The sequence below is a fragment of the Actinia tenebrosa genome, unplaced genomic scaffold (assembly GCF_029948245.1).
Source record: "Actinia tenebrosa isolate PJP-AT-01 unplaced genomic scaffold, QUT_ActTen_1.0 PGA_scaffold17__23_contigs__length_9995812, whole genome shotgun sequence".
In the NCBI taxonomy this organism is placed as follows: domain Eukaryota; kingdom Metazoa; phylum Cnidaria; class Anthozoa; order Actiniaria; family Actiniidae; genus Actinia; species Actinia tenebrosa.
Genome location: NW_028292577.1, coordinates 1950659 through 1966793, shown reverse-complemented (window position 1 = coordinate 1966793; position 16135 = coordinate 1950659). Strand labels below are relative to the sequence as shown.

At 37.8% G+C, this 16135-nt stretch overlaps 1 protein-coding gene across 2 annotated transcripts; it reads right to left on the bottom strand.

Annotated features, from left to right (window-relative positions):
- Positions 1 to 1098: 1098 nt before the first annotated feature.
- On the bottom strand, positions 1099 to 9409 carry LOC116299528 (neuronal acetylcholine receptor subunit beta-4). Of its 2 annotated transcripts, XM_031708198.2 has the most exons (6): positions 9161 to 9409; positions 8740 to 8998; positions 5704 to 5840; positions 4763 to 4807; positions 4419 to 4528; positions 1099 to 3523 (listed from the first exon to the last, which is right to left on the bottom strand). In XM_031708198.2, exons 2-6 carry the CDS (start codon positions 8795 to 8797, stop codon positions 2356 to 2358), a joined length of 1518 nt encoding a protein of 505 aa, XP_031564058.1. In that variant the 5' UTR covers positions 8798 to 8998; positions 9161 to 9409; the 3' UTR covers positions 1099 to 2355. The 2 variants fall into 2 exon arrangements, with proteins under 2 accessions (XP_031564058.1, XP_031564059.1); XM_031708199.2 differs by lacking the exon at positions 9161 to 9409 and having other exon boundaries at positions 8740 to 9038.
- Between the last annotated feature and the right edge of the window lie 6726 nt (positions 9410 to 16135).

Below are 16135 nucleotides of genomic sequence, written 5' to 3'. Positions count from 1 at the left end.
TGCGGGGAAGCCTGCTGTTTGCAACAAATATAGGATACTAATCATACAGCACGCCAGCCAATCAAAACTCTCACAGCAAAACAGACACGAGATTAAAATCCATTACCTCAAATTTGACCAATCAAATTGCATCTCACAATTGACCGCTTACATTTAGCACTAAACCTCGAATGTTGGTGTTCATTGAAGTTTGCCTTATTCAAAATGAAGCAAAAGTATGCCGTGTTTTTGTTACGGAGCAAGAGGTGGCAGTTCGGCCCCGTTACTATGACAACGTATACTTTATTCATATCCGTCCTTATGAACATTGATAAGATCTTGCTGTCGCTGTCAAGCTGTCTAGTGGGTTTTGGTTAACTAAGCCTATATAAATTTGACTCGATCAAGATCCCAATCGGCGTAATATTCACGTCTTCTAAATAACCCAGACGCTTTTAGCAGTGTGCTTGCATGTCCACTAAGACAGTAGGGTGACCAATGGAGAGGTTTTGAGTAGTTTCAAGCCGATGGAGAATCAATTACGTCTTTAAATCGTTAAGTAATCCGCTGTACGATATCGGTTGCTGATCTGTATGGGTATTTACGATAGCCCAAACAGATTGCACGCGAAGATTGTTTATCGTTTATCAAATGTCTAGGAAATTACGTAGGAAAGAAGTCATAGGGCATAAAACCAAGACCATAGAGAAAGATGACCCTGAGATATGACGTACGAAACAGGTCATAGGTCGTGACACCAAGATCATGCAGAGAGATGACCTTGATATATGACGTAGAAAACATAGGTCATGACACCAAGATCATGCAGAGAGATGACCTTGATATATGACGTAGAAAACATAGGTCATGACACCAAGATCATGCAGAAAGATGACCTTGATATATGACGTAGAAAACATAGGTCATGACACCAAGATCATGCAAATAGATGAGTTTGATATATGACGTAGAATACAGGTCATAGGTCAAGACACCAAGACCTTGCAGAGAGATGACCGTGATATATGACGTAGAAAGCAGGTTCTAGTTTACATGAGTCACAAAATGCCCATCACTGTTTAAATTATTTCTTGTTTTATATTTTTCAGACATCTTTATTCATATATAAATATATAATATTCAGCATTTATCAAACCGCGCTAGTATGCTTTCATATTCTATAAATTAGAACTAGTAAACACGTTTGCGTAAATTCTCTAAAGTTATGTAATATCTAATAATCTGCACTCTAATCAATTCATCTATGACTGGCACTTGTTTTGGTTTCGGATTGGAATAAATGACATATTTTAAACCCTTTTTTTTTATACGGGCACCACACTATTACAGGCGGAAAGCATCCATTATTGAAAGAGCTGTTTAATACGGGAGGTTCCTCGGGTCCCACGGCGCCTCGAATGGATCTCCCTACCTAAAACCACCAGTAACACTCATCTGTGTCATTATCAAGGTCGTCTAATGATGATTGTGGGCCATGAACGGACACTGTACTGATTAAGAAACACAGACACATAGCGCCTCGAATGGATCTCCCTATCTAAGACCACCAGTAACACTCCTCTGTGCCATTATCAGGGTCGTCTAATGATGATTGTGGGCCATGAACGGACACTATACTGATTAAGAAACACAGACACATAGCGCCTCGAATGGATCTTCCTATCTAAGACCACCAGTAACACTCCTCTGTGCCATTATCAGGGTCGTCTAATGATGATTGTGGGCAATGAGCGGACACTGGACTATTTAAGAAACACAGACACATAGCGCCTCGAATGGATCTTCCTATCTAAGACCACCAGTAACACTCCTCTGTGCCATTATCAGGGTCGTCTAATGATGATTGTGGGCAATGAGCGGACACTGGACTATTTAAGAAACACAGAAACATCAACAATAAACTAGTTTCGTATTTGGTGCATACCGCTGATTTTAAAGACCACAGACTCATTTGTACATATTTAGTCTCTTTTATACACGGAATCGAAATATTGAATAACTATTGTTTTTAACTGACTGGCCTCATGCCGACGTGGAAACATGAAAACGTTTTCACATGTATGAAAGGCTAGTCGGTCCAGAACAATAGTTATTCAATTTCGGTTGCCATTTTCGATTTGGTTTATAAGTCAGCTATTCAAAGATACCATTAAAAGTCCGTGGGATTCCGAAACTTTGTTATTATTCAATTTGCACTTCCTTTACAATACAGTTACCTTTTGCAAAGAATTTGTTATTAAACGAGGCTGAACCTGTGCAAATCAGGTCTTTAGTCATAAAACGGTATTTACTGAAAGAGAAAAAGGTGTATTGTGATTGATACTTTCTAGTATAAATATATCATATCACGGCATCCTACTGATCAGCGTAATCTTCACCAAATATTTGACGGAATTTCTCCTTGAAAACAATCAAAGTTGACATAATGATTGTAATGACAAACAACCAGAAAAACAAACGGTCCATCACCAAGGCAACGTGCTTCCATTTCTGATCCCCTTTTTCTATTGCTCTCTTCGTAGATCTCCTTCTTGCCATAATACTAGCGTCTCTCAAATATCTATCATGCGTCCGGCTGTTTGTACATCTGTTTTTCATAAAAGACGCGAGAGGTAAGCTTTCACTCTCCGCACTATGAGTGGCGCATCTAAGGACAGCGGGCTTTTCTTTATGCGCATGCCCGTTCGTCACCCGATGGGCGTGCCCGTTCATGACTGGACTCACTTTGTCCATAATATCATGCGTTAAGGTATGGTTCGAGTTTTCAACGTCTATCATATCGTTCTGAGATTCCAAATAAGGCGGAAGCCTCCGTACACATAAGACAGCTGCTAGCCAATGGAGAACCACTACCTCGATCCATGCCGGCATGCGCACACTCGCAACTGTCCCTAGATTCCTATGATGTGTATTGAGGACACAGCAAGTAGCAAATAACGAGACCGCAACCTCACTCATAATCATGAGATAGAATCTTCCCAGTAGGGGCGTGTTCCTTGCACTTCGTGGCAAAGCCTCGGCCATGAGCTGAATGAATACACACATCGCAAGAAGAACAGTGATGTTCAACGTGATACGTTCTTTAGATTCTGGTGGAAGACAAAACCCGTACAGAATCACGCTCAATATGATCATACACGGCGTAATCAAGTTGAATGCGTAGAATAAAGGCTTGCGTCGGATAATCATTTCAATGTTAATGTAAGCCAAAGGCTCCTTGCAGCACGCGTGTGTTTGTGTTCGCCTGATTTTCCAAGCAGCAATAAGTTCCCACTCGGAACTCTTCGTGAACTTGTCGGTAAACATCGGAGAATTAGCGGTGATCAAATCGACCTCGGTAGCCGTGAACGTGGACGAACCAAACTGCATTGAGCAATTCTGCTGATCGAAAGGGAAGTAGGTGATATCTAGTTCGCAAGTAGTGATGTAGATGGCAGGACTGTACCAAGCTGATGAACCATCACTGCCTACAATGACACGTGTTTTGAACTTTTCTACTCCACTGTTTGATTCGCTGTCGGCACTGAAAACACACAAAATACTAGTTTGAGAAACACAGAAATCACTAGTAATACACATCTTACACGTCTTTATTTCTCTTTCTTATCACTTTCATCAGCTTTAATTTAATTTCCCTCTTTCAATCTTTATGCCGTTTTTTATTTTTTTTCATTTTTCTTCACACAACATAGCAGCGGAGCGGTTTGAAAAGTACTTAGGGTTGGCTGATCAGGATGTGCTGGGTTCCACCTTATCCTCTGTGAACAGTGTATGATGTCCAGTCAAAAGACCCAAAATAGACATGTTAGTTATTCCCTTAAATTTCCAGTCAAAATAAGGACCCAAGATAGACCTTTCATTGGTTATTCTCCTTAAGTATGCTACAAGCGCACCCCGGGCAACCACAGCTCCGCCGCTTATTCCTTTGACGAGTCAAACTTACAGAGTGGACACTAAATAAGACCACTTTTACATATCTAAGCAATCACGGTGTTGAGTAAAACCATATTGACTTTACCCCGGGTTCCAGAAACTCACCGCTACAGTGCTCTTTGATATCCCACGACCGTGCGACCGTGAGGCATGCACTGAAGCGATATAGTCTCTGGAACCGTTGGAATTTGTTTTTTTCTTCCGTCAGTGAAAAATATAAAAAGCATTGACTGGAAGTATTGACCAAATTTCAGCGTGCTGCATGAAACTGCATGCTATTGAAGGTTTTCACGTCGGCCATGTTGGAGGAACTTAACAAAGGAATTGTCAATGAATTCTTTTGTTATATCATCCAACATGGCCGCCGTGTCTTTTGTTATTTAATTCTCTTGGGAATGGTTGAAAACCATCAATAAACTGGTCCCAGTTTGAGGGCCCACACTGTGAAACTAGTAGTATGTCTTTTTTCTTAATTATTTTCTTACCTATTATAAAGTACTATATCAGGGGTCCATACTGTTTGAGGATCCAGTCTGGTTTCATTTACGCCTTCATATTGAATTGAATTCCAAACCATAAGTTCATTCTTCCAACGCTGGAAAAAAACAAAATAAAGCCAAAAATCATTGTCAAAGTTGAAAAAGTTCAGTTTTCCCAAAGTAGAATCTTATTGGCCAATTTTTTAAACGAGCAAGGGACTGGTTCTAGTTTAAAAATAACTAATTTGATTAGAGCAATGGAGAAAATGCCTCAATCTAGCGATTTAGCCATACGTCCAAGCCGAAACGGACTATTATGATGATTAAAAGGCTTCCTATTTTATACTGACCTGTCGTATCCATACATTAGTTTTGAGCACCTGATTACGGTTGTCCTGCCAGGATAATAACACAATCAACAGTAACGATAGAAATGGTTAACAATAGACCCTTTTCGAATTCCAAATTACCGCTGTGTTTCTTGATTACAGACTCATTTGCACAGGGTTAGCCTCGACTTTGTGTAGAATATTCACCTGTTCCAGTCAAGGTCCGTCGAGTTTCAAAGTGTTTGTATTGTTGAAGTTGTGCATTCTTTACTTTACCGTTGGTATTTGTGAATATTTAAACACTGATACGAGGCTAACCCTGTGCAAATGAGTCTGCAATCAAGGAACACAGCGGTAATTTGGAATTCGAAACTGATCTATTATGGTCATGTGTTGAATATTAACTCTGGTTGAATCTAATCACGTCAAAAAGCCCGCATAAATATCAAGTATTGTCTTTAATGCAAACGGTACATGAAGAAGAGGAACGGTTAACAGTTGACACTCGATTCTGGTTTTAAATTATATTGAACGTTTTTAATTTAAACTCTATTCAAATCGATTAATATCCAGCTGCATGCGGAAGTGCTTGAATCGCGAATCCTATTCCAAACATGTCCATGTAACAGAATATATCGAGCTTTCTTTTAGTTACAACGATCTATCGAAAATTGCTGCTTCTTCGCGGCGACTTACTGCAATTTTTTTACTCGAAAATGCATTTAAGCATATTCTATGAGATGTGCGGATAAGATTATCAACTAGAATGAAATTTCTCACTGCATGTGTCCAGTCGCGCTAATTCTTTACAACATCCAAGCGCGACAATTGTCTGAAAATAAGCTCAAATTATCTAGGAGGGAGTCTTTTACCTGTATAAACGTCCTTAACGAGAGATATATCTGAGTTATGCTGAGATACTAAGTCAACAAAAAAATCTATGCATAAAAAGACATACTTACCACGGAAATGATCTGAACAATTTCTAGGCCGAAAATCACCCTGGTAGTCGTGTTTTGGCTACGCACGGGCCTTACGTTAACATTGTGACTTAGCAGACCTTCAACGAGGGATTGTTCAGCACTTGGAATGCTTGCATCTATAATATAAAAAGCAGTGTAAAGGAGAAAGGCACAACCAGGTCGCGTGACCGTGTCACGACCTACGGAACTTATGTATATATATATATATATATTTATTTATTTATTTATTTAGTCAATGAAACCGACTGCGTAGAGCAAGTGACAGATGAGAAATTTAAAGTCAACCAGTAACGAAAGCTACTTATGTTTTTTGATTTCTTTGATATCATTAACCATGCACTAGATTCTATCACACAACAAGTTAAAGTTAGTTACCTAATCAATTATACATTATTTATTAATATTACTTTTGGTCTTGCTGTGTTGCTAAAATATTAATACAACATGGTCGGGAAAACATAACGTGATCAACTAGGAATTTTTTCCAATGGTCTATTGAAGCCGCTTAGCACTCTCTAGAGTGTTATCAATGGAAGTCAAGATAAGCTGATCAGAGTAGGCATTTATAATAATTATTTTATTAAAATTTACTTTAAATCAAAATCAAAAATGGAAGTAGACAAAACAACACTATTTATAACTATAAGTGCTGATTTCAAGGGCCGAACATCATTGTCCGACATAAGAACATCCGTCTCTTTAAATCTCTTAAAACGATAAGCTTTAAAACCAAAGCTCAATTAGACTTGAAACATCTATAATTGACATAAGAAAATCGGATAAATGATTGGCTGAGTGTCTTTGTCTCATTTCAGCATTTCTTGTTTCGAGAGTATGATGATGCTATATAGAATGTTGGCGCCATACTTGCCGAGTCTCGTTCTTAGTCATAGGAATATAACACTTAGCATTTTTAGCCCATTTCATTCAGCACCCTTTATTTCAACAGACCCACTACTTCAGATGGAGTCTCGCTCTCTTCAACAATACAAAATATTGCTGATTTGTAATCATTCCCAAGAGAATGATAACGAAAGACGGCGGCCATTTTGGATGATATAACAGAGGAGACTAATGATGAATCCTTTATTGAATTCATCCAACATGGCTGCTGTGAAAACCATCAATATGAACAATACTCTTGACTTAGGTAACGTTCAAAACTTTCGGGCGAAAAGATTGTATAACATTTTAAGTAAAATGGTCTGTGACAACTTATTTTAGAGGTAAAGCTGGCACAGTCAGCTCAAGCTAAAGATTACAAATATTACATGGAGAAGGGTGGGGAGGGTGGGTAGAGGGGGTGAGGGGAAGGAAGACCAAAAAGAAAAGTTTTAAAGTGTCTATGGCTATCATTATAGCCTAAAAAACGAAGTCTATCGCGTGTAACCATTTTATCTCCCTCCCTCCCTCCCTCCCTCCTTCCCTCTTTCTCTCTCTCTCTCTCTCTCTTTTTTTTACATTTACTGGATGGAATAGAGTTATAATATAAACATAATTATGCATTGGTTAAATCTTTGAAGTAGGGGCACAAAGTCGAACCAGGGAGGGGTGCGCACCCCTGCACCCCTCCTCTGGATCCGCCACTGCATGCCCTTCCTCTTCCTGTCCACCCCTCCTGACCACTTCCCTCCCTCCCCCCCCCCCCCCCCCCCCCCCCCAACTTACTAAATATGGATACATGACATGTAATGTAAAAACCTTTGAATACTTTTCCAGTCTTTTGAGATAATTTTTATAGTGGACTTTTAGACAGGGCAGAAAACGGGTTCCACTTTCAACGTTTGTTCGTTAATAAGCTTTACATTTCATAAACAGGCTCTTTTGGGGCTGATTAACAAAATACTAAAATTTGGGGAAATTTAAGAAGTGCGTATTTGAGATATAACGCCCTAAACGTTGGGAGAGATGACATTTTGATCAGCAAAAAGACTAAAATTTACCTCGAAGTAGAATTGCTCGAGGTTAGCAGTATTTTGTGAAAAGTTCGAAGTACAACAGACACGAATGAAACACTAAACGTTTTTTTTTTTAACATGAATGAGAGATAAAGAAAAAGATTGCGAAAGTAGCAGCCTTGTCCTTTTTCTGCTCTGTCGGACCTTTAACCTTTAGAAGATTGATATCAGACAACGCCGCCATACAGACAAAACTTTGAGAGAAAAAAGAAGATGGCTTTTTGGTCGTCATCTAATGATAAGTTAAAAATAGATTGTTAATCATTTATATTATCTACTTAACCGAAATACACGACTCTTTTCATTATTTCTTTTTTCTAAATGAAATACCTGTTCCAACCGGTTATAGATCGAATAGTTGTCTTAAGACTCTCGTCGAAAGATTTTCTTCTTTCTTCATTTTCTCCTAATAAAATACCTGTTTGAACCGGTTTAATCGAAGTTTTTTCTTGATATTCTTATCAGATTTGATGTGTAAAGTAAAAAGTTCCTGTTTTGCGTTTGTGCAAATTTTTTCATTGTCGGCACTATCAATTTCATGATTTTTGCGATAATTGCATCTTAGTAACGACCTCTCATCTAGTATATACCGCCACTGGAAACAGCCGCGATTTGGATACAAGATACTACTACCCTGGCTATAAATAGAATGATATATAGTTTTTTATGACATTATCCAATTTATTTACCCGTTTCTTTATGACTTTCAAACGAGTAAATGGACTTGAAGTGTTTTTAATGCATTTGCTATTGGCATAAAGAGGTATTTGACACAAGGCTGTGGTTGAATGAACAGTTGAATAAGGAAATGCTCAACGTTCATTCTTTGTCGAGGGTAACAATGCCTATTTATTATTAACTAATGAATTGCGCCAAGATAAATATGCATATATAAGATCCCGACACACAGTAGCAATTGATATATTAAGGTTTGGTGAAATAGAATGCATCATAAATGTGTTTTTTCAATGAGATTTGAAATAAAGGTGAGTGGAGAGTTCAAGTCGGATTCATAATAAAACTGAAAAGGTTTATAGCATATATATCTGTTTCTTACCTGAAAAAACTATCCATCGCCAGAGAAACAATCCAAAGAATACACTTGAGCAAATCATTTTGTTTTCCAGTTCAGGGATGTCAGAAAATGCTTAATTTCCATTTACCAGCCTCCATTCGACGAGGACACAGTATGTTGCACAGTTCTCGCTCTCCTGTTGAATCCTGTCGTTTCGGCGGTTTTGTTTATATAATTATTTAATTTTTCTTCGCATCGAGTCTTCGTAAAGTTTCTTTTTTCAATGCCACTTCCTGCAGACCTAGTTGAAATCATAGAAGAAAAAATAAAAGAAAGCTGCAAGATAGATCAACGTGAGAATGAACGCCCCCAGAGCGCTTCCACCATGTTGCAAATCATCTCCATTTCCTATATTCTATTTAGACTCGATGACAACGAAAATATACTCTATATTCAAACTTACCTTTCAATGGAAGATCAAATTAGCGAAGCCGATAATTAAACTTTAATAAAATGGGGTATTGCCAAAGAAATGTATATTTTGCGGTCTGATTAGACCAAAAGCTATGAGCGACACTTCTTGTGTAAAGCGAGTGTCAAGCGATCAAAAAAAGGTCTTATCATATGAATTAAGACCCGACAAAATTATCTTTACTTGCAACACTTGGTTTCCAATATTGTTCTTTGGTAAATAAGACTTCAGGCCATCATTGAATTTTGGCTGCGATAATATGATTAAAACAAACGCGTAGCTTTAATGCTCGACGATGAAGACGATTGGCTGAGCATTTAGTGTATTTTAATCCCTGCTTTGTGATTGGTCAGCTCAGAGTTCGTCGATTTTTTCAGATGGCCCGAAGTTACTAATTCTTCTTTAGCCAGAGATTCCCCTAAATTATGGCTGAAACGATATTAAAGATTACTTTTTGTCCGTTTATTTGTGTAAATTGGTGTGAAAATGAAGCAAGATATGTGTGGGCACTCTAGACAAGCTGCCGCATTAGCAGGTCTTTTTCGACAATATTCAAAATTTGGAGAACTGACAATCGACGATTGCTGCCTGTCTTCGCGACGTTCAATCTTGAATGTTGTTTAGCAATTAATTTGAAGTTTAAAAACGACAAAACCGAACTCTTGTTTTTTTCATTACAAACTTCGCTCCAGTCTTTGCTGGTCACCGCAGCAGATGTCTCTGTTAATTTTCACTCAAGACGAAAAGGAACAGTGATGTTATCATTAATAGCACCATGAACCTTGAAAAGCATGTTAATAAGATCTCTAAAACATCTTTTATATTATATTAGGAACATTTCTCAAGTGCTTTTAATTACATTTTTACTAAGATTTTATGGTTCGTGCGTTCGTAACTTCTCGTATAGATAGACGTAACGCAGTTTTGCATTGACTTCCTAGTTATTTAATCAAGCGTCTGCTGTATGTCCTGTATTCGGGAGCAGCTAGGCTAGTGATAGTAACGCTTATATGAGGCACAGGATGTAGAAGACGATGAATATAGAGCATTTATTTTATGAAATAGAAATAAGGAGTTGTTCTGGTAACCTCAGGGATATCCGTAGCGGTAATTCCGTTTTGTGCGACGTTTCGACGGACCTTCGGTCGTCTTCTTCAAAATGAGTTTTCAGTTGTGAATATTCATGTGAGTAGTCCGCGCAAAAAACTTGTGAGCAGCGCAAATATCCCCGAGGTAACCAAAACTATTAATGAGCAACCAGCGAAAAAAAGGCTTGGGGACCATAAGGAATATAGATTATATAATGCCTATATGTTATGTGCCGATTTACACTAGCTCCCTGATGAGCAACGTATAAGGTAATCAACGGCTCTGTGCCCTTTTATCTTAAGGAGCTACAGCGACCATAAATTCCAAGGCGCAATTTACGTTCATGCGATAAGCTTTTATTAGAGCAGCCAAAATATAAATATATAAGAATTGATTTAGATCATTTTTTACTGCAAACCTAGATTATGGACTGATTCCATTATCATTAAGAGAAGCCATGACTAATTTTTCTATTTCCAAACGTAATCTTGAGACATTTCTTTTTTCTTTTTTTTTTTAATTAGCTTATCATATATATATTGATTCGGTTCTTAGATATTGAACTTTTGAACTATATTTTAAATAATCGCTTGATCAAATATTATTTATATATTTTAATTCATCAAATTTTTAGACATATATAGATTTTTTTAATTATTATTATTATTTAGCGATTATTCCTCTAGCCCGCTATTGACTCATAGGCCGTGAGGGCGAGATAGCTAATTGTTTTATTCAAATGCAACTAGTCAGTCAAACATTTAGATCCAAACAAGTTTTGAATTAAAGTTAAATTAAATGTTTTGGTTTTCAAAGCCGACACTTTTCGCTACTAGTAAGCTATGACTTTGTAGCTTAGTAAGCTTTAGTAGTAGCTCATCCAATCAGAATGCAGCATTGATGATAGACCACTAGCCGGATTTCAATATATAGACAACGACTGCATATGAGCAATCGCGAGCTTTGATTGGCTACTCTATTAATGGGCTATCAGTTCAGTAGATTGGATCATTGAATCTTGAATGTGTCTCCAAAGACGTATGTTCCTAGTGGATTTGTTGCATCTTTTACTGAGAAACTATTCTTGAAAGTTATACGGGTTAAAGGGATTCGCATGATCATTCTCATGCATTTCTCGAGAAAGACTGGTAACGGCTCGTGAGGCACAGGATTGTGGGGCAGCCGATTTCAGGGGGCGAAGTGATGCGAGGAGCTTTGGATTTCGTTACAATTTCAGACCCAAAATTATTCGTTACAACTGCGCAGAGGCCGTTGTCAATCTTGTTTGAACTCTTCCTCTTCCTTGAGGCGAATCATCCAAATCCAATTCCAAATCACATAAGAATAAGCAACGTCATTTGCAGTGTCATTTTGTTTTTATTTTATCTTACTTTCTCATTTCTGCATTATCTGCAAACTTTTGCCACAAACTAATTATCTTTATAAACATAGTTTGAAGCAGTTTGAAAACAGGCATAGGTTTGAATGCAATAATCTGATAAAATTGAAATATTCTTGAATTAATAAAGTATATGAATTAGTAGTCACTAATATTAGTTTTGAGTACGGGGAAGTTGTACATGTCGACTTACTCGGTCTTCAATTCTAATCAAGTTACTCCAAGTCAAGCTATACTCCTAAAAGCACCGGAGAGAAGAGAAATGGATGAGAATTTCATGATCAGTTATTGAATGTGTCGTCGGTCTTTCTGTATTCCATCCCTGTTTTCAAACACTTCGGAAACCATTTATTTTCTGTTTCACCTCATAGGTCCTTGTTACGCGTAAACAGGATGTCGGAACGTCTGCTAAAACCTGTTTCAAGAGGTTCTCGAAACAAAGGCGCCGATAGGCAAGAAGGTCTCTATCGTTTTTGTTCATTTTTTGAAATAGGCGTATGTAGTCTAACATATGGTGCTCAAGGTCATTTAGCACAACCAAAAAAACACGTGTATAGAACAGCGTTTGCTATTATTGTGGCTTTACCATGGTGTAAAATATATCATGGCAAACGGAAAGTATTTTATTTGTAGAACATTATATATTCTTATATTTATTCAAAAAGAAACTTATTGGCTACGAGTTGGTAAAGCCACTGACATGTTAACTAACAAGATCCCTTCGTTTTAATTAACAGACAAACAGACAGACAGACCGACGGACGGACAGATGGACAGACAGACAGACAGACAGACAGACAGACAGACAGAAAGACATTCAAGAAGGATAAACTGAAACTAGATCCTTTGGCGCGCATTTTAATTTCTGCAAGTACGCCCAACAGACAATAAAGCTGAAAGCACAAAAAGCCAAAAGGCAAGGTTAGTTTTCTTCTAAATCTGTGCTTCAAGTTTTTTGCAATATAGGCTGCCAAGTACTGACAAGTTTTTTTTATCGAAGGAAGAATGGTACGCCCAACCAGGAAAAGATTGAAAGATGAGAATGGCAAAACATATTAGAAAAAGAAGCAAATTATACAAATATAAACGCACTCGGAACTTATTAACATAATTTTCATTTCAGAAAAAAACTACAAAACACTAGTGTAATAACAACAAGATCTAGACATGATGTCGTCCAATATCATCAAATCTCATCAAAAACAGCAGTAGTCTAATAACATTTATTATGCCTTACCTTCTTTATGATATATATGTCAACTTTCGACTTTTGTGAAGTCGGTACGGAATGATTTGTCATGATAACAATGATAAGATCATTTATTTATAAGCGAGCAAAACATAACCGCAAGTAAAAACCTCACATCGAACGTTAGGTTTTTTTAACCAAAGCAAGTTGAAGTTTCGATTCCATGGACACCATCTGACCACACGCACTTCAAGTTCCTGTCTATTTGGTATCATGTGATCTGTATATACCACTGATATGATTATCTGTTTCTCGGGATGCAAAGATTAGTGGGCAGTTTAAGTATAGACATCAATTACAGCGATTTACAATATGCTAGCATGGAGTATGTTATTTCATTATCTGGAAGCACCTTACATAATGTAAGGCTCAGGTTATTTTTATTGGAATGAGTATTGACGCCGAAGACTGAGTCACTTTCTCTGCTTAAGGCAAAACAGAAAAAAGATTTGTACGTGATTTCATGTATTAAACTATTGAGGAGGATATAAAGAAGATAATCATTATATTATTGCCGTGAAAGACAAAGCTGATTAAACTCTTCTAATAGACCTATCCCGAATTCGCTTGACTGACCACGAAACAATGGTTTGAAGTCGAGATTGAACTTGATTCTTTTATTCATCAAGTTCAATCTCGACTTCAAACCATTGTCTCGTGGTCAGTTAAGTGAATTCGGGATAGGTCTATTCTTTAGAAAATGACTGTCAATCATGTGTTTGATCGACTGCTGCCTTGTGTGGCCCGAACCTTATATCTAAAAATATCTACCATAATTTTTCACAGTATACAATTTACTTATTCCTTATAATTGACTTCATCCACCGACGCAATCTGCTCGAACTAGTCATTATTTTGCTTAATAGTTTACTTTGTACTGAATACAGTCATGGCCAACGTGTTCAGTAACCGGCGGACCGCGCAAGCGTCCATAATCAGTGGCGGACTACCGATGACAACCGATGAAATTCAGAATAACATTAATCCGTATGCGTCTGTCTAGCTACAATTCAACAAATGACGTCACTATTACATGCGATGTGTATATTGCATGTTATATACGAGGGCTATATATGAGGGCTCAAGCCTACGCGACTGGACCGAAAGGAATATGGGTAAAAATCACTGAAGCGGTTAAATATTTGTTCTGAATTAATTGTTCCCGCTAGAAATAAGATAATAATGGCGAGAAACAATCCATCAAACGCTTGTCTTCGGTTTAGGGAAAGAAAAACAAAGTAGTTATGATTCAGTTCACAATTTCGAAAGTATGAAGGCATTTAAAAAACGTCTCCTTCAACACTTCCCGCTCGCCTACGAAGGTTCGTGCTGTAAACAAGGCCTAACTAGACAGATAAAATTATGGAGTCAACTCGGCTTCAATGATTGCTACCCAGAGTTCCTTTCGGTCCAGTCGCGTAGACTTGAGTTGGTTGACGACAACACTTTTTGAATTGACTGTATATGGGGGCTCGCGAGAATTGGGCAACCACTCCCCGCATTATGGAAGTAAAATCAATTACCTTTACCTTATACCTTTTAATCAAAGGTTGGTCAAGAACCAACTTATTAAACTGGGGGATAAAATGACGTGAGTCTTAATTAAAATCAAACAATATTTTTAACTCATGCACGACACACAAATCTATGGATAAAAATAGGCAATCCGAACGACCGCGCGCATGGAATTGGAAATATCAAGTGTGATGTAGCGACAGCCCTGCGTGCTCTCGTCAATTACCTCGGTCTTTGGTCTCAGATCCAACTCTTGGACTCGACACAAGATATCGTTCTTATCGTTTCAATCTTTCTTCTACTGTCGTCCCGACCCTCCACAAAGCCTAGTGAACTATATTCCAATTACAAAGTGAGTTAGCCGTACCGTGAGTCATATTTCAGCCCAGACGCTGTTTCAAGGTTTCAAAAAATTGATTAACACTATTCAATTTTTACCATGGACAATGCAATGCTCGTCTAGAACTTTCTTTCATTTCATTCTAGATCTTTTGGGAATTTATCTTAGAGACAATGAAGTCCAAATGGACCATTTTAAGTATCGTCGATTGATCTAAGACAAGAACTACCAAAAATAGCACACACCTGTCTGCACACCTGGTAAACCACATCCGTAACTACCATGCTCAATATTTGTGTGTGTTGAATACCTGTGAAAAACAAATTACTTGAGTAAACTGTGAGTTCCAAACTGAACTTGTCGATATGCATTTCTGAATGAATAAGGCAAAAACGCATAAGCTAACGATGCGCTGAAGAAACGCACGACATCGAATGCAACTCTTTCCATCCAGGCAGCTATTGCGTGCAAAATATTGCCAAACTAGCGAGATATCAAGACATTCTCCCTCACTCGCTCAAGTAAATTGTTTTATAAAATAACTATTACGAATCTCGTATTCTGGTTGGTTGGGAGCGTGTGCTTGATGAGAGCACAAAGCGCGCGCGCGCACTTTTTCATTCGCATCGAAAATAACAGTTATTGCAATTTGTATTATTATCATTATTATTATTATTATTATTATTATTATTATTATTATTATTGGGGCGCACAGGGGCAAATAAAGCTTTGTTACAGTAATGACGTCGATTGATATTAACAGCTCAGCGCAAGGTAAGAAAAAGTAAGACCTTGAAATATATACAAACTCTATATATTTTCCTTCATCTTTGTTTTGTTTTGCCCCTGGCGAGATGGCCGCCGTATCGTCGAAGTCGGCCCAATGTTACGGCAATCGGATTTGACAGAAGAAGCCAAGGTTGTACATGTATACATAATATTGGTCCTTAACTGCAGGCATAATCATTTATCGTTCAAGTTACTGATTTTCTCCGTCGTTTTGACTGGCCGAAATAACTGCAAATAACTCACTACCTGAATAATATTCTGCTCAGTCATGCGCATAATGATGCAAAGCCGTTTTGGTTCAAATAATAGTCTACTCATGCGCAGTAGCGCTGCATTTGTCAACATGGCTCGCTTTCCTGTGACTTGGTATGTTTAAGAAAACAACCAAAGCACAAAAAGAAAACGGTAAAAAAATGATTTCATGAAATGACTTCGGCAAATAATTGCTCGCTTGCCACTAACCGAATCACTATATTTTGCTCAAGTGAATTGCTTATATATATTGCTTTGATTCAGTGATCATGTCATGATCAATTGGTTAGTTGAATAGTTACTGTGTCAAATTCCAAACTAGCAAAATAAAAC

Excerpts from the sequence above, each read along its gene's own strand:
- LOC116299528 (XM_031708198.2), bottom strand. The coding sequence starts at position 8,797 with ATGATTTGCTCAAGTGTATTCTTTGGATTGTTTCTCTGGCGATGGATA. Across the intron at positions 4,808-5,703 it reads TTGTTCAGATCATTTCCGTG|GACAACCGTAATCAGGTGCT; the intron begins GTAAGTATGTCT and ends TTATCCTGGCAG. Across the intron at positions 3,524-4,418 it reads GATATAGTACTTTATAATAG|TGCCGACAGCGAATCAAACA; the intron begins GTAAGAAAATAA and ends GTGTGTTTTCAG.